The sequence below is a fragment of the Stegastes partitus genome, unplaced genomic scaffold, assembly GCF_000690725.1.
Source record: "Stegastes partitus isolate 25-593 unplaced genomic scaffold, Stegastes_partitus-1.0.2 Scaffold122, whole genome shotgun sequence".
NCBI classification, from domain to species: Eukaryota; Metazoa; Chordata; class Actinopteri; family Pomacentridae; genus Stegastes; species Stegastes partitus.
Window position 1 is genome coordinate 135,661 of NW_007577853.1, and position 23,208 is coordinate 158,868.

General features: G+C 40.5%; 1 protein-coding gene across 2 annotated transcripts in view; it reads right to left on the minus strand.

The window, feature by feature from the left end:
• LOC103354825 (caskin-2-like) overlaps positions 1-22,307 on the minus strand; it is a 76,179-nt gene extending 53,872 nt beyond the window's left edge. For both annotated transcript variants that reach the window (XM_008278379.1, XM_008278376.1), the window contains exons 1-2: positions 22,230-22,307; positions 18,755-19,251 (exon numbers count right to left, since the gene is read on the minus strand). In XM_008278379.1, the coding sequence (XP_008276601.1) occupies positions 18,755-18,848 (94 nt within the window). In that variant the 5' untranslated portion in view covers positions 18,849-19,251; positions 22,230-22,307. The remainder of the gene's footprint in view (positions 1-18,754; positions 19,252-22,229) is intronic.
• Between the last annotated feature and the right edge of the window lie 901 nt (positions 22,308-23,208).

Below are 23,208 nucleotides of genomic sequence, written 5' to 3' on the forward strand. Positions count from 1 at the left end.
GTCCTCGCCATTTGATGTGTCTGTACTGGTTGACAAAACATACAATGGACGACCCCTGAATATGCCGGAGTAGGGCTTGAAGTCCAGGGCTTCTGCTAACTGCTCGCTCATTCCCATTTCAAAACAGTGACAGCTGCAATGCCTTGAGGCCTTTTCTGATGATGCTGCAGAGGTCTAAAATACAAAAATCGATTGACAATTGGCTACTTTGTCCAGTGACCCCTCTCCAGATAGTTAACTGTCATGTGATTATTGGACTTGTTCCAAGCACCAGCATGAGGTCACAATCTGCTACGTGGATGGAAAACTCATTACATTTCTCATTTAGCTTAAGAGGCAAAGCTCAATGCGTCCTTGTGCATTCATGATATGAGCATTTGAAATGAGGCGTCAAAATGTTTGTTTGGGACAGGCTAGGACTGGCCAAAGAGACCACAGCATGGACTGATCTAATCAAACACTAAAATCTACAATGTATAGCAGTATACCTTGAATAACCACTTTCACTATTGTAGACCCAACATAAATCCCCAAAGAATGACACAGGTACTTGAACTGAATATTTTTGTGGTTTGGACCAAAATGTTAAATGACCACGAACTGTTACGTGCCATAAGCTGACACTGAACACCCAGTCAGAACAGTAGTCTTGTTAACTTATTCATTAATTAATCTTTGCACTGTGTTGTATTTGGGTAATATAACATTAGACTTGTAAAAATTGTAGTACTGCTACTGAAAAAACTGCACTGCAACTAAAAAAAATAATGTTTAAAGACAATTTACAAATGTTTTCTGAGGATGCAGTAGCCATAGTGATGTTCCTTATAACAATCAAACTGACTCACATGTGCATAGTAAGTGGCATGCCCCTTTAAACATGACCTGAAACATGATCCCAGACGTTCATTCCGCAAAACTCGCGGCTGTGAGACTTTGCTGGGCATCAGGACAGTGAACGGTGCTGAAATTGCAGCGACTGGTTGTGATTTGGACATGCTGCGCCAATGCAGAGTCCGACCGGAGACTACGCCAGCAGTTACCCGAGAGAAAAGGAAGTGCAAACGGTATGAACGTAAACAAAAAAAGGGGAAGAGAGCCGGGATCCATGCTAGGCTAAAGGCTAACCCCTCCAGAACAGCAGGACCGTCCTCTTGTTCTCCAATGTCCACTCCCTCGACAACAAGTTGGATGAGCTACATTTGCTGGGAGAAACCCGCAGAGAGCGGAAAGACTGCTGTGTGTTTGCTTTAACAGAAACATGACTCCATGACACCATCCCAGACAGACATACAGCTGGAGGGGACAACACTGTTCCGAGCGGACAGACAGACAGCTAGCTCTGGGCAGCATCTGCGGCTTCACCATCGTCACACCATCATGTTTATCTTTGTGTCCCTGACGACCTACCAGGACCTGAAGAGGTTCGCCACGTTTAACGAATGGTGGCGCACATGGACGCAGCGCCCCCTTCAGGAGGCAGCGACAGCGAACGTTTAGTGTCTTATCCCAGACGTGCATTCCGCAAAACTTACTAATTAAATGATCCTGAAGAAACGCTCTCTCATCTTGCCTGTACTACTGTGTATGTACAGCAAAATGACAATAAACATTGTAGTGTGGAAGCACTCTCACTCAACACCTATCAGACATACAAATATCAGACACACAAATGCACCTAAGCTAAATGCAACATCCACATTATGTCTGTGCTGTGAATGCACATTTAAATGCCATAAAAGCAGCGTCAATCAAATATGGTACCAATTACACTGCTAAAATAACTGCACCAGAGCATATGTAAGCTCAATGAAGGAAAACAAGCACTCTGAGAAAAACAGTTATTAATAGCAACTGATCAAAAATAAAAGATACTGGGTGAGGAGATAAAGTTCTAAAAGATGACAGTTTTACAGTTATGTTTATGCAGTTTATTACAACTGTTAGCCTAGTACATCTTAAAACCTCCACACATCCTATTTTTGCCTTTCAGGAAGTCAGATAATGAAACCTAAATTGCAAAAAAGTTGCACTAAAAACTTCAAAACATCAGTGAAGCAATTCCACTCGTTCCTCCCATGTCACAGATTTGCTTAACACAGACACGTTGATCTGTGAGCCTAAATAACATGCGAGACGCTGTTATCCCAGCACTTTTCATTACAATGAACAGTGTCTTATCAAACAACTACGAAGTCAGCAGGTGTGAACAGCCATCTCAAAGTGTGATTTCTATTCGCTCCCAATTCAGGGTAAAAGACGAGAGGAATCGAGGGATGAAATGTAAATTAGGTGTAAAAAAACCCCAAAAGAGTGAAATAACGGAGAAGATCAAAGCCGCAGCAGCAACCTCTCCTGCTGATTCTCATTACCGCTACCAGATACTGATATAGCCCCATTCCCTTTCAGGAGACACACTCCTCACCTGTACACATTTCATTAACTTCAGACACAGACACACACACACGAGACTTCTTTGTGAGACAATCAAATTATCCTTGTCTGTACAAACACAAAAACAATTTCACAATGTCAGAATACTCAGTGTACAGATAGTAGTTTGTTTTGTGTTTCTTTTTCTTTTCTTCTTTTCACATAATCAAATCCAAACACATAAAAACAGTTGCAGGGCATGTAGAGGCAGGGTAGACACCGATGACACCAGTGTCTCACAATCGGAATGCTACTTTCATGCACCTGCCTGACTGGCGGCTGGGTTTTAGTAACAGCAGAAATGAGAGGAGCCCGATGAAGATGAGCTCCAGTCACAAATATGTGCAGCCTGGAGTAAGTAATAAAAGGCCAGTTATGCTAGATTAAATGACACCGTCTACTGCAACCACACACATAGTACTTAATTCCTCGGGTAAATTCCTCCGCAATCCTAGACAGGCTGCTCCATCTGTCAGGGGAGGAAAGGGGTCAGGATTAATGCGTGTGTGGTGGTATATCTCTGATACACTGCAACAGTAGGTGAACCTGAAAGACCTTTGCACACTACTTGGCTGCTACCCAGCTGTCTGGCTAATAAAGCAGAAGGCTGATTAGCCCAGTTAGCCAGTTAGCTAATGAACTAACTAAAGCACCCTGCTGCTACACAATCAAAACACTACAAAGGGGAAGAGACAATTGTCTTCGGACTGAAAGAAATTTGTGTTGAAACACAAGTCGTACATATACATGCAGACAGTAAACATAATAATCCACATAAACACACACACATGTACACACTGAGGCACAAACTCATAGCTTTTCTCAGGTACTTTTAAGTATAACAGATTTGTAATCTGGAATTAGGCCAGATGGGATATCCCTAAAACAGGGATGGAGGTGGGGGTTGTTAAAGAAAAGGCAGGAGCTGGGACCGGGCTGTGGTTATTCTAACTAAGTAAAAAAAAAAAAAAATACATGCAGGGGTAAACAACTAATCTGGCTCTGATCAAAGTGAAACATGACCCCAACAACTCCAAGTCTGGCTAATTAGCATTACATCTGTTTAATGTGTACAAACAGAAATGTCAAAATGATTAATTGTCTCTGTGGGATTTAGGGGTTGTTACTGTTTCTTCCACCCAACACCAACATCTGTAGGTTGACTTGCCAGATACGGTTGGTCAGCACACTTCAGTGTAATGACAAGCTTTAGCTTTGGAAATTATGGTTCACAAATACGTAGCTCTCCACATAAAACCACAAGTTGCTTTTTCATATTTCTGTGTCTGTATAGATTTAACAAATAAGACAAAACATGAATAAGTTTTAATCTTTTTTTTATCCTGCTAATGTGTTCATATGGTATTCTGATATGCAAAAAAGACCATGAGGAAAATAAGCAGTTAACATCATGGCTGAGCATTTCCACCTTGAAACTGCAGTGTACCAATCACAGTCAGAATTCTGCAGTTTCATTTGTTAAAAACCTAAGGAACCAGACTGTTTTTTTGTTGTTGTTTTTTTTACTTTCTGGTTCGAAGTATGGGTGAATAACTCCAATATTACAACTTGCCATTGTGTAGTCTACAACAGTTTAACAGTGTTTGAACAGAGTTGTAGGTGAGCTGGTGTGCTCAAGGTGCTGCTAATCTGCATATTCAAGAGGAAGCAATGGTGTAGAGTTTTAATGCACTATGGGATTGTTTTTGTGGAAGACAACTTTTAACGTATATGTAATTTTGAGACATGATGATGAGTTTTAAGTGAGACCTAGTGAGACCAGAGACTAACTCTAATTTACAAGTTTCAGAAATATTTACAGGCAACTTTGCACTTTAGCCAATCAGGCTAACTGATTTTGCTCATTCTTTATGCTAAGCTAGGCTAACCACAGCCAGACTTAAAATAGTGAAAGAAGACTATTTACTTCATACTAAGTGTTAAAAGAAATGGAGAGAAATTATGTAATTTTGTAAGAAATATAGAAATTTTTATGATTCACTGTTTTAAATGAAGTAACAGCTTCTGTTTTCATGGTGTGATAAATGACATAAAGAAAAAGGGTTTCTCATGAAATATTTTAAAGTGTAAGAATTTGTGACAACAAAGTTATTCAACTGATTCTATGATATCTGTGCAGTTGGAACAGGCCAGAGAGTTAAGACGGAGAGTGCTTTCACACCTAAGCTCTTAAGTTCATTTAAAATGAACCCTGGTGTGTTTGTCCAGTTACTGCCATTTGTTTGGGCTGGTGTCAGCGCTTTCAGTTGAGCCCTGGTGCACTTGTGGTTTGGAAGCAAATGGACTAACCAGCGGATGTTTTTAATAGCAGATGTGCAATTTCAGTATGAATTCAAAAGCAGAACCACTAAAACCACTTGCTGATGGTGAACTGTTCATGAAGTAATCTTGTGTGCAATCTGTGCAAGTCTGTGTGGTCTTTGTGTACTCCTTTTCTGGGTTCAAACTAAATGACACAACCTACAGGTGTGAAGATGCCCTAAGAACAAACAGGTAAAGTTAAAAGCAATGGCATTTTACATGTTTGTATATATTTACTTAAAGACGAGCGTGATTATCCCCAGAGGAGCTTCAAATGCAACTACAGGAATATATCTGCATCACAAAGATGTGGAATTTCCAACAATGAACAGGCCTAAGTTTGCTGAAGATGGAGGGTATATCTTAATTTAGAAAGGTCATTAATGATTAATCAATAAGAAAACACCACTAGTGTGGACTGAGAATTTCTAGTTTTGAAGTATAAACAGAATTCTTGAGCAAGTGCCAAATGGGAAGCCCCAATTTACTGCAAGAGTTTCACTGGTGTGGAAGTACTTTTCCTCAGAGGGAAAACGAGCAGTCGCATAACTGATCATAATAAAATGTTAAGAACAAATCTCAGTGGAGTTCCTATGCATATGGCAATGAAACATCATTCTTTTCTGACCATATACTTGATCAACGGATTAGCTAGTTGGTACTAGTGTGTTGGAAAAAAGTTTTTGTGTTATTGTCAAACTTTCTTTGGCTATGGCTTCTAAAAATGTGTGGAATCACTACTTTTCTCCATTTATATGTAAGCAGGATATTTTTTTCAGTTGGTCAGATTAAACAAAACATTTGAATGATGATTGTCTGGTTGAGACTGAAATATCTCAGCAAGTATTGGCTGGATTTCTGGGAACTTTTATGCAGATATTCAAGGTCTTTAAAAAAGAAAACCAAATGGTTTTGATAATTCATTGACATTTCTGCAAATCATTAGCACCCTTATATTCGTAAGCCACTTAAATTGATCAATTGCAACCCACTGCATAGTTGATCACCTTTAAAGTTCAGTATCTAATCCAATATGACTGACTATGCCCTTGAACACATGGGATAATTATGTAGCAGTGATGCGACTATGATGTGTTAATCACATCGAACTTTATGAATCAGCCTGAAATTTGATTCTGCGTACTAATAGCAGCATAGTTGTTGTTGTTACCTGTACATTTGGTGAAAACTGCCAAAGGCTTGTGGATGTCTGAGTCATCATTACATATACAGATCAAATGACTGACACAATACTCAAATATGCTCTTCTGACTTTGTGTCGTGGCTGTTTGTCCTTCTGTGCGTTGAGAATCACCCAAAGGCCTTGTGTTTAGTGTGACAGAGGAGAGGGTTGGGCTGTATGTCAAGATGAAAGCAAGCATGTGCTCCAACAAAAGACATTGTAATCATGAAGGCCTTTGAAGAACCTCTAGTCTCTAATGGTCACCATTGAGGGTGGGGCGAGCAACACCCACACAGCTCCACTCCCAGTCATAAGTATATGTGGGGGGGACACTTTGGCCAAGATGATTTTATGAGTCAAGCTGTCACTCTAGCTCCTGCAGAATGTGTCTAGATTGGCAGAGGCTGCAGCCGTATGTGTACCTAAACACACTACGCTTGCAACAGCTAAGCAAAAAGAGTGAGGCTGTGGTAAGTCCACTTAAATTGACTGAGCACCCAACCTGATGTCAGCAGATGGCTGATCACAGAAGAAACCTCCCATCTCAGCTCCCTGTCCATCAAACTAGCCTCAGTGCCACAGCAAATCCCCTTGAGACACTGTAAGTCTCCTCTGCCAGCTCCCAGTCTGAATGACTTAAATGATTCAACTTTCAGCATTGCTGTTGATTAATTTAATGCACTTGCTTCAGAATCTTAAAATTTATTGCTGCACTATTGTAATATTTAAATGGAGTCATTCAGTAGCTGAGAAGGACACTGAGAATCGCAGACAGACAATGATATTACTGTATGTTATGAGAGTTGGTATTTAGTGGCAGGAGAAACTAAGACGTCAATTTACAAGACTTACGTAATGACATTTCAGACTACTACCTCTGCCACACCACACCAGGATGGATATTTTAATTAGCCATCTGAAATATTGGACAAATAAACAAAAGGAAAGAAAGCAGCCTCCAGCACAAACAAGGCAAATATTGGATGTTGTACCATTTCCTCTGCGCTCAGTAAACACAGTTTATCCAGACACCCCACTATTGCGCTGCAATATATGTTAGGTCCTGCTGTGTTTTCACTTTGATATTACCCAACTGTCAGACTCCTGAACAACAAACAACATGAGCACACACACAGTCAGCCCCCTTCTGCTATGTCCCATACATCCAGCTGGACTAGGACACCCCCTCTTTCAATACTTTGTGTTTTTGTCTGTTCTCCACATGCTCGCTCAGTCCCTGACCCCCAACACCCACCCCCACCCCTACCTTCACCCCCAACACAGCACTCAGTCTATGCGCAGGTGCCTCACCCCACCATCTGCACCCAGCCCAGGACTGAGGCTTAGCCTGGAGGCTTGGGAATGTCCAGCATGTCAGCCTGAGACCCCTATAACAGCTTAAAAAGCACCTGATCCTTCCAGAGGCTTTTCACTTATGGATAAGTCATGTTTGTTGTCAGAGTAACAGTGAAACTCACTTGTAAAGTGCATGGGTGTGAGCAATCACAATTTTCGTCTTAACTTTTCAAACATAATTTTTTTGCTTTGCACCAAAGGAAACAATTATTCTTTGTTACATATGAGGTGTTTCTTGAATACTGTGATTGGTCTGTTTGTTTTCAGACCACCAGCCAACCAACCATCGCCTGGACTCAGTTTATGCCACGTGTAATAACCAATCAGCACTGAAGGATAAATGTTGAAAAGTTCTATTTATTTGAACATATGTCAAATATAAATGAACAAATGCAATTCAACAAAATTTTGTTTTGTATTTTGTGTTATTTTAATTTGGTATTGAGATTTTCATTTTAATACAAACATATCTGTTCCAACTATTGGTTACTGGTCTCCTTGATTATTAATAATCGGTATCAGTACCAGTCCTGGAAAAACCACAACGGTCAATCTCTGCATATGGGTTATGAAATTCAAATGATCCTACTAGAAGCATGAAAGTCTTTGTCTCAAACTGTTTATTAGATTAATAAAAAAAAATCTGGGGTCCAGAGAAGATATTTTGTCTAGAAAGGTGGCCAAGAAAAATGTTCATATGGTTAATCTTCTGGGAAGGATCCAAAATAAATCTGATAAACATACACTTTGTCTTCAGTCATGTAAAAGTATTAAATAAAAACTTAACCAATGCCATTAGCCTCAACAGTATATTTGTTGTAGTGCAAATAAGCGAATGCAAACATGTGTACATGCTACATTAAGATGGTGACCATGGTAAACATTCCCTGCTAAACATCAGCATGACTATATTAGCATGTTGAAATTAGCATTTAACTCAAAGTCCCACAGTGCCTTAGTACAACTTAAAAGAGCTGCTATGGTGTAAAGAAAAAAAAAAGGTTTATTGCAGCCTGGCATATACCCTAATAATGTGGCAAGTGTTACTCGATGGGCCATGCTAACTTGTACTCTTTGCTTCTGTTGAAGAGATTCAGGGAAACACAGAGTGCCACAAAACAGCACATATCGAGGCAACTAGCATGAGCTCCCTGCATCTATTCAGAGAAACAGATTTTACATGGATCAGTTGAAGTGCTTGCTTTAGAGTCCCACAGAGACTCCAGTGGTAGTATACTGAACAGCCTCAGTTCTGGGCTTACTGGTCTTCAAACCTTTTAAAGCAGGTCACCACAAACCAATCAATCTGCTCCTATCCACAGGGCACTTCAGTACATGGGAGACAATGGAGGTCATCTGCAAAACCCTCCCTGCCAGCTGCAGCATCTGCTATACTGCTGTGAGACACTGGAGGCTCTAATAGAGTGACAAACAACTAGATCAGAGTAATGCAGCCATACTGACATTACTGTCAAGGGTTCTCAAGGATCAGCAGTGTTGAAAGCAGTGTTTAGGGGTGTTGGCAAAGAAATTAAGACAAAAATACAAAGGTGAACATAGTTTTCTGTCTTCTTCATCTACATCTTTTTTGTATACTCTTAGTGTAGTAGTGAAGAGCAAAATCGTGCCATGAGCTCAACTTATACTCAGTTAAACCAATTTTCTATTGAGGAAAAAGGTTACTTAAAGTATTTTTTAGGACCACTAAGCAAAAGTTTCAAAGGTTTCACACTAACCTTTCAGTGTTTTGCAATTCTTCCTCCATAACAAGGTCTGATCTGTGCTGAATATGGCAGTGTGCAAAACGACCAACTGATAAGATTTTGTTGCCTGTCACAAGATCCAACAGTTTATGATTTTAAACATTCACATTTGTCCAGAACTTTACATGGAAAAACTGTGGGCTACATAGCTGACCAACTTAGCTTAAGCTAACTAACAACCCATCAACCCATACCTTTATGTAACATTCACATCACTCTGGACCACCAGAGTTAGGAAAACAAGCACATCCTCTTCCAATTTTCCAATAATTCCTTTCCTTTCTCTTTTTATAGACCAAACTAATTGATTAATCAAGAAACAATGGACAGAGTAATCAGCAGTGGAAATCATCATATGTTGAAGGAGTGGCAAATTCAAATTCTGAAAGGTAAGTTATTTTGTTTGTCTGTAAAAACGTATATACACTAATTTGCATAAATTAATAAATTAAATAAATTGGTGATGGCGGCACGCATAGACGCAGTGGCCCCTGCAGGAGACAACGAACGTAACCGTTTTGAGTGTCTTGTCTATCCCAGATGGTCATTCCGCAAAACTTGAGACCGGGAGACTTTGCTGGGCATCAGGACAGCGAACGGCACTGGAATTGCGGCGATCGATTGTGATTTGGACATACTACACCAACACGGAGTCCGATCCGAGACTACGCCGGCAGATACCCGAGAGAGAAGGAAGCACTAACGGTACGAACGTAAACAAAGGAGGAGGAAGAGAGCCGGGATCCATGCTAAAGGCTAACCCCTCCAGACCAGCAGGACCGTCGCTCCTACTCTCCAATATCCACTCCCTCGACAACAAGCTGGACGAGCTACATTTGCTGAGAGAAACCCACAGAGAGCGGAAAGACTGCTGTGTGTTTGCTTTAACAGAAACATGACTCCATGACACCATCCCAGACGGACATACAGCTGGAGGGGACGACATTATTCCGGGCGGACAGACAGACAGCTAGCTCTGGGAAGCATCTGCGGCTTCACCATCGTCACACCATCATGTGTGTCTTTGCGACCCTGAAGACCTACCAGGACCTGAAGAGGTTCGCCATGTTCAATGAATGGCGGCATGCATGGATGCAGCGGCCCCTTCAGGAGGCAGCAAGAGTGAACATTTAGTGTCTTATCCCAGACGTGCATTCCGCAAAACTTGCTGGTTGAATAATCCTGAAGCAACGCTTTCTCATCTTGCCTGTACTACTGTGTATGTACAGCAAAATGACAACAAACTTGATTTGATTGATTTGATTTGATTTGATTTGATTTGAGAAGCAGCATGAAATCAAATCAAAGCCAGCCTGTTCTTTTGTCTCATCATAAATTCAAAAGTGGCAGAAACATCACTGTCTTTCTACTATTGACAGACCTTTGAGGGCACTGCAGTTTGCATTCATGAAAGTGTATTGTGTGATAATTAAAATACTCATGTATTTATGTTGACCTATATTTATAAATTNGTACACACTGAGGCACAAACTCATAGCTTTTCTCAGGTACTTTTAAGTATAACAGATTTGTAATCTGGAATTAGGCCAGATGGGATATCCCTAAAACAGGGATGGAGGTGGGGGTTGTTAAAGAAAAGGCAGGAGCTGGGACCGGGCTGTGGTTATTCTAACTAAGTAAAAAAAAAAAAAAATACATGCAGGGGTAAACAACTAATCTGGCTCTGATCAAAGTGAAACATGACCCCAACAACTCCAAGTCTGGCTAATTAGCATTACATCTGTTTAATGTGTACAAACAGAAATGTCAAAATGATTAATTGTCTCTGTGGGATTTAGGGGTTGTTACTGTTTCTTCAACCCAACACCAACATCTGTAGGTTGACTTGCCAGATACGGTTGGTCAGCACACTTCAGTGTAATGACAAGCTTTAGCTTTGGAAATTATGGTTCACAAATACGTAGCTCTCCACATAAAACCACAAGTTGCTTTTTCATATTTCTGTGTCTGTATAGATTTAACAAATAAGACAAAACATGAATAAGTTTTAATCTTTTTTTTATCCTGCTAATGTGTTCATATGGTATTCTGATATGCAAAAAAGACCATGAGGAAAATAAGCAGTTAACATCATGGCTGAGCATTTCCACCTTGAAACTGCAGTGTACCAATCACAGTCAGAATTCTGCAGTTTCATTTGTTAAAAACCTAAGGAACCAGACTGTTTTTTTGTTGTTGTTTTTTTTACTTTCTGGTTCGAAGTATGGGTGAATAACTCCAATATTACAACTTGCCATTGTGTAGTCTACAACAGTTTAACAGTGTTTGAACAGAGTTGTAGGTGAGCTGGTGTGCTCAAGGTGCTGCTAATCTGCATATTCAAGAGGAAGCAATGGTGTAGAGTTTTAATGCACTATGGGATTGTTTTTGTGGAAGACAACTTTTAACGTATATGTAATTTTGAGACATGATGATGAGTTTTAAGTGAGACCTAGTGAGACCAGAGACTAACTCTAATTTACAAGTTTCAGAAATATTTACAGGCAACTTTGCACTTTAGCCAATCAGGCTAACTGATTTTGCTCATTCTTTATGCTAAGCGAGGCTAACCACAGCCAGACTTAAAATAGTGAAAGAAGACTATTTACTTCATACTAAGTGTTAAAAGAAATGGAGAGAAATTATGTAATTTTGTAAGAAATATAGAAATTTTTATGATTCACTGTTTTAAATGAAGTAACAGCTTCTGTTTTCATGGTGTGATAAATGACATAAAGAAAAAGGGTTTCTCATGAAATATTTTAAAGTGTAAGAATTTGTGACAACAAAGTTATTCAACTGATTCTATGATATCTGTGCAGTTGGAACAGGCCAGAGAGTTAAGACGGAGAGTGCTTTCACACCTAAGCTCTTAAGTTCATTTAAAATGAACCCTGGTGTGTTTGTCCAGTTACTGCCATTTGTTTGGGCTGGTGTCAGCGCTTTCAGTTGAGCCCTGGTGCACTTGTGGTTTGGAAGCAAATGGACTAACCAGCGGATGTTTTTAATAGCAGATGTGCAATTTCAGTATGAATTCAAAAGCAGAACCACTAAAACCACTTGCTGATGGTGAACTGTTCATGAAGTAATCTTGTGTGCAATCTGTGCAAGTCTGTGTGGTCTTTGTGTACTCCTTTTCTGGGTTCAAACTAAATGACACAACCTACAGGTGTGAAGATGCCCTAAGAACAAACAGGTAAAGTTAAAAGCAATGGCATTTTACATGTTTGTATATATTTACTTAAAGACGAGCGTGATTATCCCCAGAGGAGCTTCAAATGCAACTACAGGAATATATCTGCATCACAAAGATGTGGAATTTCCAACAATGAACAGGCCTAAGTTTGCTGAAGATGGAGGGTATATCTTAATTTAGAAAGGTCATTAATGATTAATCAATAAGAAAACACCACTAGTGTGGACTGAGAATTTCTAGTTTTGAAGTATAAACAGAATTCTTGAGCAAGTGCCAAATGGGAAGCCCCAATTTACTGCAAGAGTTTCACTGGTGTGGAAGTACTTTTCCTCAGAGGGAAAACGAGCAGTCGCATAACTGATCATAATAAAATGTTAAGAACAAATCTCAGTGGAGTTCCTATGCATATGGCAATGAAACATCATTCTTTTCTGACCATATACTTGATCAACGGATTAGCTAGTTGGTACTAGTGTGTTGGAAAAAAGTTTTTGTGTTATTGTCAAACTTTCTTTGGCTATGGCTTCTAAAAATGTGTGGAATCACTACTTTTCTCCATTTATATGTAAGCAGGATATTTTTTTCAGTTGGTCAGATTAAACAAAACATTTGAATGATGATTGTCTGGTTGAGACTGAAATATCTCAGCAAGTATTGGCTGGATTTCTGGGAACTTTTATGCAGATATTCAAGGTCTTTAAAAAAGAAAACCAAATGGTTTTGATAATTCATTGACATTTCTGCAAATCATTAGCACCCTTATATTCGTAAGCCACTTAAATTGATCAATTGCAACCCACTGCATAGTTGATCACCTTTAAAGTTCAGTATCTAATCCAATATGACTGACTATGCCCTTGAACACATGGGATAATTATGTAGCAGTGATGCGACTATGATGTGTTAATCACATCGAACTTTATGAATCAGCCTGAAATTTGATTCTGCGTACTAATAGCAGCATAGTTGTTGTTGTTACCTGTACATTTGGTGAAAACTGCCAAAGGCTTGTGGATGTCTGAGTCATCATTACATATACAGATCAAATGACTGACACAATACTCAAATATGCTCTTCTGACTTTGTGTCGTGGCTGTTTGTCCTTCTGTGCGTTGAGAATCACCCAAAGGCCTTGTGTTTAGTGTGACAGAGGAGAGGGTTGGGCTGTATGTCAAGATGAAAGCAAGCATGTGCTCCAACAAAAGACATTGTAATCATGAAGGCCTTTGAAGAACCTCTAGTCTCTAATGGTCACCATTGAGGGTGGGGCGAGCAACACCCACACAGCTCCACTCCCAGTCATAAGTATATGTGGGGGGGACACTTTGGCCAAGATGATTTTATGAGTCAAGCTGTCACTCTAGCTCCTGCAGAATGTGTCTAGATTGGCAGAGGCTGCAGCCGTATGTGTACCTAAACACACTACGCTTGCAACAGCTAAGCAAAAAGAGTGAGGCTGTGGTAAGTCCACTTAAATTGACTGAGCACCCAACCTGATGTCAGCAGATGGCTGATCACAGAAGAAACCTCCCATCTCAGCTCCCTGTCCATCAAACTAGCCTCAGTGCCACAGCAAATCCCCTTGAGACACTGTAAGTCTCCTCTGCCAGCTCCCAGTCTGAATGACTTAAATGATTCAACTTTCAGCATTGCTGTTGATTAATTTAATGCACTTGCTTCAGAATCTTAAAATTTATTGCTGCACTATTGTAATATTTAAATGGAGTCATTCAGTAGCTGAGAAGGACACTGAGAATCGCAGACAGACAATGATATTACTGTATGTTATGAGAGTTGGTATTTAGTGGCAGGAGAAACTAAGACGTCAATTTACAAGACTTACGTAATGACATTTCAGACTACTACCTCTGCCACACCACACCAGGATGGATATTTTAATTAGCCATCTGAAATATTGGACAAATAAACAAAAGGAAAGAAAGCAGCCTCCAGCACAAACAAGGCAAATATTGGATGTTGTACCATTTCCTCTGCGCTCAGTAAACACAGTTTATCCAGACACCCCACTATTGCGCTGCAATATATGTTAGGTCCTGCTGTGTTTTCACTTTGATATTACCCAACTGTCAGACTCCTGAACAACAAACAACATGAGCACACACACAGTCAGCCCCCTTCTGCTATGTCCCATACATCCAGCTGGACTAGGACACCCCCTCTTTCAATACTTTGTGTTTTTGTCTGTTCTCCACATGCTCGCTCAGTCCCTGACCCCCAACACCCACCCCCACCCCTACCTTCACCCCCAACACAGCACTCAGTCTATGCGCAGGTGCCTCACCCCACCATCTGCACCCAGCCCAGGACTGAGGCTTAGCCTGGAGGCTTGGGAATGTCCAGCATGTCAGCCTGAGACCCCTATAACAGCTTAAAAAGCACCTGATCCTTCCAGAGGCTTTTCACTTATGGATAAGTCATGTTTGTTGTCAGAGTAACAGTGAAACTCACTTGTAAAGTGCATGGGTGTGAGCAATCACAATTTTCGTCTTAACTTTTCAAACATAATTTTTTTGCTTTGCACCAAAGGAAACAATTATTCTTTGTTACATATGAGGTGTTTCTTGAATACTGTGATTGGTCTGTTTGTTTTCAGACCACCAGCCAACCAACCATCGCCTGGACTCAGTTTATGCCACGTGTAATAACCAATCAGCACTGAAGGATAAATGTTGAAAAGTTCTATTTATTTGAACATATGTCAAATATAAATGAACAAATGCAATTCAACAAAATTTTGTTTTGTATTTTGTGTTATTTTAATTTGGTATTGAGATTTTCATTTTAATACAAACATATCTGTTCCAACTATTGGTTACTGGTCTCCTTGATTATTAATAATCGGTATCAGTACCAGTCCTGGAAAAACCACAACGGTCAATCTCTGCATATGGGTTATGAAATTCAAATGATCCTACTAGAAGCATGAAAGTCTTTGTCTCAAACTGTTTATTAGATTAATAAAAAAAAATCTGGGGTCCAGAGAAGATATTTTGTCTAGAAAGGTGGCCAAGAAAAATGTTCATATGGTTAATCTTCTGGGAAGGATCCAAAATAAATCTGATAAACATACACTTTGTCTTCAGTCATGTAAAAGTATTAAATAAAAACTTAACCAATGCCATTAGCCTCAACAGTATATTTGTTGTAGTGCAAATAAGCGAATGCAAACATGTGTACATGCTACATTAAGATGGTGACCATGGTAAACATTCCCTGCTAAACATCAGCATGACTATATTAGCATGTTGAAATTAGCATTTAACTCAAAGTCCCACAGTGCCTTAGTACAACTTAAAAGAGCTGCTATGGTGTAAAGAAAAAAAAAAGGTTTATTGCAGCCTGGCATATACCCTAATAATGTGGCAAGTGTTACTCGATGGGCCATGCTAACTTGTACTCTTTGCTTCTGTTGAAGAGATTCAGGGAAACACAGAGTGCCACAAAACAGCACATATCGAGGCAACTAGCATGAGCTCCCTGCATCTATTCAGAGAAACAGATTTTACATGGATCAGTTGAAGTGCTTGCTTTAGAGTCCCACAGAGACTCCAGTGGTAGTATACTGAACAGCCTCAGTTCTGGGCTTACTGGTCTTCAAACCTTTTAAAGCAGGTCACCACAAACCAATCAATCTGCTCCTATCCACAGGGCACTTCAGTACATGGGAGACAATGGAGGTCATCTGCAAAACCCTCCCTGCCAGCTGCAGCATCTGCTATACTGCTGTGAGACACTGGAGGCTCTAATAGAGTGACAAACAACTAGATCAGAGTAATGCAGCCATACTGACATTACTGTCAAGGGTTCTCAAGGATCAGCAGTGTTGAAAGCAGTGTTTAGGGGTGTTGGCAAAGAAATTAAGACAAAAATACAAAGGTGAACATAGTTTTCTGTCTTCTTCATCTACATCTTTTTTGTATACTCTTAGTGTAGTAGTGAAGAGCAAAATCGTGCCATGAGCTCAACTTATACTCAGTTAAACCAATTTTCTATTGAGGAAAAAGGTTACTTAAAGTATTTTTTAGGACCACTAAGCAAAAGTTTCAAAGGTTTCACACTAACCTTTCAGTGTTTTGCAATTCTTCCTCCATAACAAGGTCTGATCTGTGCTGAATGTGGCAGTGTACAAAACCACCAACTGATAAGATTTTGTTGCCTGTCACAAGATCCAACAGTTTATGATTTTAAACATTCACATTTGTCTAGAACTTTACATGGAAAAACTGTGGGCTACATAGCTGACCAACTTAGCTTAAGCTAACTAACAACCCATCAACCCATACCTTTATGTAACATTCACATCACTCTGGACCACCAGAGTTAGGAAAACAAGCACATCCTCTTCCAATTTTCCAATAATTCCTTTCCTTTCTCTTTTTATAGACCAAACTAATTGATTAATCAAGAAACAAAGGACAGAGTAATCAGCAGTGGAAATCATCATATGTTGAAGGAGTGGCAAATTCAAATTCTGAAAGGTAAGTTATTTTGTTTGTCTGTAAAAACGTATATACACTAATTTGCATAAATTAATAAATTAAATAAATTGGTGATGGCGGCACGCATAGACGCAGTGGCCCCTGCAGGAGACAACGAACGTAACCGTTTTGAGTGTCTTGTCTATCCCAGATGGTCATTCCGCAAAACTTGAGACCGGGAGACTTTGCTGGGCATCAGGACAGCGAACGGCACTGGAATTGCGGCGATCGATTGTGATTTGGACATACTACACCAACACGGAGTCCGATCCGAGACTACGCCGGCAGATACCCGAGAGAGAAGGAAGCACTAACGGTACGAACGTAAACAAAGGAGGAGGAAGAGAGCCGGGATCCATGCTAAAGGCTAACCCCTCCAGACCAGCAGGACCGTCGCACCTACTCTCCAATGTCTGCTCCCTCGACAACAAGCTGGACGAGCTACATTTGCTGAGAGAAACCCACAGAGAGCGGAAAGACTGCTGTGTGTTTGCTTTAACAGAAACATGACTCCATGACACCATCCCAGACGGACATACAGCTGGAGGGGACGACATTATTCCGGGCGGACAGACAGACAGCTAGCTCTGGGAAGCATCTGCGGCTTCACCATCGTCACACCATCATGTGTGTCTTTGCGACCCTGAAGACCTACCAGGACCTGAAGAGGTTCGCCATGTTCAATGAATGGCGGCATGCATGGATGCAGCGGCCCCTTCAGGAGGCAGCAAGAGTGAACATTTAGTGTCTTATCCCAGACGTGCATTCCGCAAAACTTGCTGGTTGAATAATCCTGAAGCAACGCTTTCTCATCTTGCCTGTACTACTGTGTATGTACAGCAAAATGACAACAAACTTGATTTGATTGATTTGATTTGATTTGATTTGATTTGAGAAGCAGCATGAAATCAAATCAAAGCCAGCCTGTTCTTTTGTCTCATCATAAATTCAAAAGTGGCAGAAACATCACTGTCTTTCTACTATTGACAGACCTTTGAGGGCACTGCAGTTTGCATTCATGAAAGTGTATAGTGTGATAATTAAAATATTCATGTATTTATGTTGACCTATATTTATCAATTCATAATTGATGAATAAGTAATTTTTTTCTTTCATAATTATGACCTGGGAGCTACCCAGGACAACCACAATTTTGTATTTGTCTACAGAGTTTCTCTTCCGAAGCAGATGCAGTGCCTTACTCCAGGGCACCTCAATGGTAGTTTATAAAACAGCAGAGAACATTACTCATTCACTTTCCCCTGCTGCAGTGTCTCAGCCAGTCTAGCAGTCATTGGATTTTCTCAGAAGTACACAGCAGTACAAAAACAGACAATATCATTTTTAATATTCTATGCCAAGCAGCTCTCACTGTCTGTGTAGTGTGGAAAGTGTGTAACAGGCTTTTTCCTGACAGCCACAGCTTTGTTCCCAGAGCTTGTCACTGAGCAGCCAGCCATCCTGATGAAAAACCCACAGTAGATAACACCACAAAGGGAAGCAGCTTCAACATCACAGCCTTATTGGCCTCAACTTTCTCTGGGTCTGGATAAGGGAGAACCTTGTCATTTGCATCAGTGCTACTGTAAAGAGAGCTCGCTTGTTGCCTGACTTACAATCTACACAGATAAGAGCGAAAAAGAAAGGCCCTTAAACCCACACAGCAAGATGCAGGAGCTGCAGGGGTCTGCATTTAGGAGATTAGCTCGTGTTGTGCCACAGTTTGAGTCCACTTAGTTTCAAATTGTCCCCGACCTGACTGCCGGAGGGGGCTGTTTTGTGGTTGACAGCTGAACCTGATCCTGTGGTTATCACAAAGAAACTGCGCTTGTTTTAGTGAGTAACAACATTGCTGAAGGCAGCAGCGCCAGCTCTGCTATCTATGTTCTATTTCACAGTGGAAACAGTTACACTTCCAGGCCTTGAGCACAGAACAAACACAACATGGCACAGAAATCATGCAAAACCAACTCCCCCCAGCCTCTGTAAGCTCTGTACTCACTGGTTTTGTTGCACTTGACTTTGGAGAGAAGTTTGTGAGCCACCAAAAGATCTCCACTCTTCACTGCCACCAGCAGATCCTGTTCTTTCCCCATGATTACAAGCCTAGCTGCAGACACACAAACTGCACTCAGGTGACAGCCAAGACTGCGTCCTCGTCTTTTTTCAATGCTCCTTCAGGGGGACAGTTTCAGCAAACATTTGTCAGCACATTAACAGGTAGCTGCAGAATCCCAGCCATGAGATGGCTCAGTAGCATCTAGAGGGAAGGAGCTTTATGTGAAGTGGTCCAGGAGGCTTTCTTCCTCTCCTTGTTGGGGTTTACGTCCATTATCTCTGAAGGTGGGCTGGCTGCTGGATGATGATCTTGGATCTGGAGGGACAGTAAGCCGAGTTGAGGTTTTAGTTGCCTGCAGGGCTGAGTGCGTGTTCATAGTCTGTCACCATCAACCTGAAGGCAGAAGGAGTCCAACCTGCTATTACACTGCAAAGAGGATGCTAGAAAGAAAAAGACAGATTGGAATCATATTGAGTCTACAGTACTGTAAAAATAAATAAATAAATAAATAAATAAAATGCAGTCAATGAAAGTAACATCACTGCATGAGAGTAGATATTTTGATTTGTCAGAGTTAGTCTTACTCACAGGATGTAGCCTTTGGGTAAAAGCCTACCATTTGACACTGCCTTCTCCTCCCCTTCCGCTATCTGTTACCTTTTCCAAAATCCCCACCACTACAGGAAACAACAACAAGTACCTGCAAGCAGCAACCTACATGCTGAAAATTTCAATGCTTTTGAAGAAAATTTGAATCGTGCAATCAGAGAGACCTGTTTGGTTCTTTTGATGAATTTGCCATTTTAATGTCCAAATATGCTCACCTCCCTGCGTGCAAATGTTCCACCAAAACAATGACCCCGTCACTATTCTGCATGGGCACCATCACTGCATCCTGGGCTTGACACCACCAAATACAAGTGTAATTGGTTCAAAGAATTACAAACAAGCCAGAGCTTTTTTTCCCCCTCTTGTGCATAATGATAACGAGGTGGAGCCAGATCATTCTCCAGTGCTGACACGGTGCTGTGGAGATAGGTCTAGCTAAGTGAGGCTAATAAAATGTCAAAAACAGAAAGGTGTCTACTATAACTTCTCAATGACAATTTAGAGAGAGATTCAAATTGCTTTCCTAATTTAATTTACAACCAGATATTGCAAAGATCACTTTCAATCAGCAATTGTTGGGATTTTTGCTTAAAAAAATGATTCAAATGAGTAACTGACAGTCAGAGAAATCCATTCATTTTTCAAGCTGTACACACACAAAAAAAGCAAAAAGCAGGGAAAGCAGAAAATTGTCATATTTGAAAAGCTGTATTCAGAGAAGTTGGTCTTGTTTGCTTGATAACTGAAATAATTAATAATCAGTGTCACATTTTTCACTGCGGTACTTTTCTTAATGATAATTCTATTATTTTATAATTCTTACCCCCGGAGTTCTGATCATGACACATGATCCAACAAGCAAGTTAGAGTGTAATGACTTGAAACCAATTTTAAAAAATCTTTTTTTAATGATAAATTCTGTCAATTTTTAATAAACAACTGTCAGTGGATAAATTCTGTCAGGATTATGAGGCATGTGCCTTTAACTTGACCCAACTTTAGTTTGTTTTCTCTGATCCAGGAAGCCTGGTCCCTCAGGAGCATGCAGCTAATCTTTTACTCTTCCCGTGCAGGAATCAACTCTCGGTCCATTGATAACATTCCCTTAAAGGAAGCTTCTTTTCAGTCAAGCACTGCTTGGCATTATGCCAGTTTATGTCATTGGGGGAAAAAAAAGATCTGTTTTTTTCCCTTGCCCACAAACAGAGTGAGGCAGCGCTCACTGCCACTTCAGAACCAATTTGCCTGAAATTCCAATCATGTGGGACAGCAAGTGCAGAAACAACACCAAAGGGACACAAGTGTTCTCAGAGAGGCGTAAAAACACTCCCCCTGGGTTTCCCTGCTTCTATCACTGACACAACATCAAACAGACTTTTTCACTGAGCCACATAGCCTTCAATTACAACACAGATCCTTTCTGTGTGCAAAACAAAACTGCAGCTTGGACTCCAAAATAAGCTGTGGGGCAATCTTGGAGGAGATGGTGCAAGCAGAGCACTATCTCTTTTTCTCCATTTATCTTGTCTCCACGAAAGTGGGTACTACGCAAGCCAAGGAAAAAAAATTAAGCAGCATCAAGACGTTTTGCCATTTTTAAAAAAAAGTCAGCTGAATTTGGTTTTCAGACTTCAGAACCAACTCACATGACAAGCCCTCACAGCAGGCTTCTGTCTTTGGTTGCTTTTGAATTCACAGTTCATGTCGAGCCTGGGGCACAACTCGTAAGTTAAAAACCAAGCAAATTATTATGTCTGCCAGCCTATTTAGGGCTGTTAGAAAGACACTTAAGTTATTCCACCACACTACCAGGTGATCGTGGAGCAGTGTAGCCCAGCAGCAGATGCCAATGCATGTCTTTGCTCTGACACATGATCTAAAACTAGCCAGGCACCTTGCCAGGCAGTAAACAACTGCACAGCCTCTTACTGACATGAGCCAGAATGTAAACAAGGAGTCCAAAACTGGCTTGTTAGCCCGAATGTCAGCAGATAGACACAGTTCAGTGGGTTTCGGTGGCTGTGGACGGAAGCCCAAGAGACAGGTGATAATTCCTTCAGTCACACTGAACTGTAAGATCACAATACTGAAAAATGTATTTGTCATAAGACATTCAGGAGAAAATGACTTCACAAAGACACAAGTGAGGGAATCTCAAGTTATGTGCTGCACTACAAATTTCCTAGTAACACTCTGTTTAATCATCAGGGTAATTTTTAAAAACCCAATCTCAGTTATGCCAGCTTAATCCCACATTGAAATGCAGGGAAAATCCATTACAGAAGATTTAAAGAACCTTATAAAGAAATCATTGCGTCGCCTGTAAATTCGATATACATCAAATCCAAGAATCTCTAAAAACCCCTTATTATTTCTCAAGTTTTCCAACTGAATCACGTTGCCCTCCTGCACCAAAACAAACGGGCAGAAGGATGAAACATTTGCTGAAGTTGATGTCGTAAAGAAATAATGACGTGTAAGGTGATTGTTTACGTGCCGACTTTATCAGAAAGCACAAATGGCTCGTTTAAATGCATCCTACATGTTTTGCTGTTCGCTTGTAAGTGAAAAAACGGAATGTCAACATTTTTTTTGGCACATTTATTAAGGAGTGTCGGCTGTTCCTCTTTACGTGTAGCCGCTCCTTGTTTGCTAACTTGTCACTCTGAACTGTCAAGGTGCTGCCGGTCACACAAAGTCCGAAACACGCGGTTTTTACTTGTATAAAGCGCAATTATTAGTCTAAACTGAGGTCTCAGTAGGCTTATTCTTAATAAATACAAGTTTAGAGAGAAGAGGGTTTTCTCACCTGTTGTAGTCGGTGAAGTGCGGCTGTTACCGGCCGGTTCACAGCAGAGTCCCGCTGAGGGAAGAGCGCCGGACAGACGAGCCGGAGGAGACAGAGGCAAGCTAACCGTAACATATGTGTAACTTCCGGTACAATTTCTGAAAGTAAAACTGTTATTAATTTACGTGCCACACACATTGAGATTTTAGTGGTAATTTTTTAAAAATATTTGTTCAGATTTTTCACATGTTCTGGCGTCAAGTACTTGATTATTTAAAACTCCCAAGCAATGCTCTTTTTTATTTTTAGCTTTGGCCATTGCTTATGCATGTTTTTATTTTGAAGGCAAAATTACATAACGTCTGCTATTTTAGATTGTATTATCCTTTCTAAATCTGGCTAACTTTACAGAGGTGCGTGACTTCAATTTGTTCATAATCTGGATTCCACATGAAGAATTCAGTAATCCCAAGGTACAGTGGTTGTAAACACAGTCATTAATAAACAGACGACAAGACGAGGTTCCGTTTTAATTATAACAGACCCTCCATAAAACCTCATTGAGACAATTTACCCCCAGAGACTCAAATGTGAAGATTTCTGCTGTTACACCTTAATCTACCTGTCTGCGCGAGAGCAAAGAGAGTGAAACTTGTATTTACCCAATGCACCACTTTAAATTTAGTCCGCTAATAGGCAGTAATACGGAAAAGTGTTGGTGGAAGTGTTCGCTCGGTTCTCAGCGTGGAGCCCATCATAGACACCGGGGGCACTGGGGGGGCTGAGCAGCGGTGAAGTGGCGACACCTGCTGGACACACTCTGCTAGTGATGCTAGTTCTGTACAAACAAGTACTTGAATTAATCCAGGATTTATCCAAGAAATGTGCATTAAATTGTCACATAATAGCCATGATGCAGTAAAAAAAAATCTGAGCTGAACATGGACCAAATTAGTCAATATTTCAAGATCAAAAGTACAAAGTTATGGAGCAGAAAGAA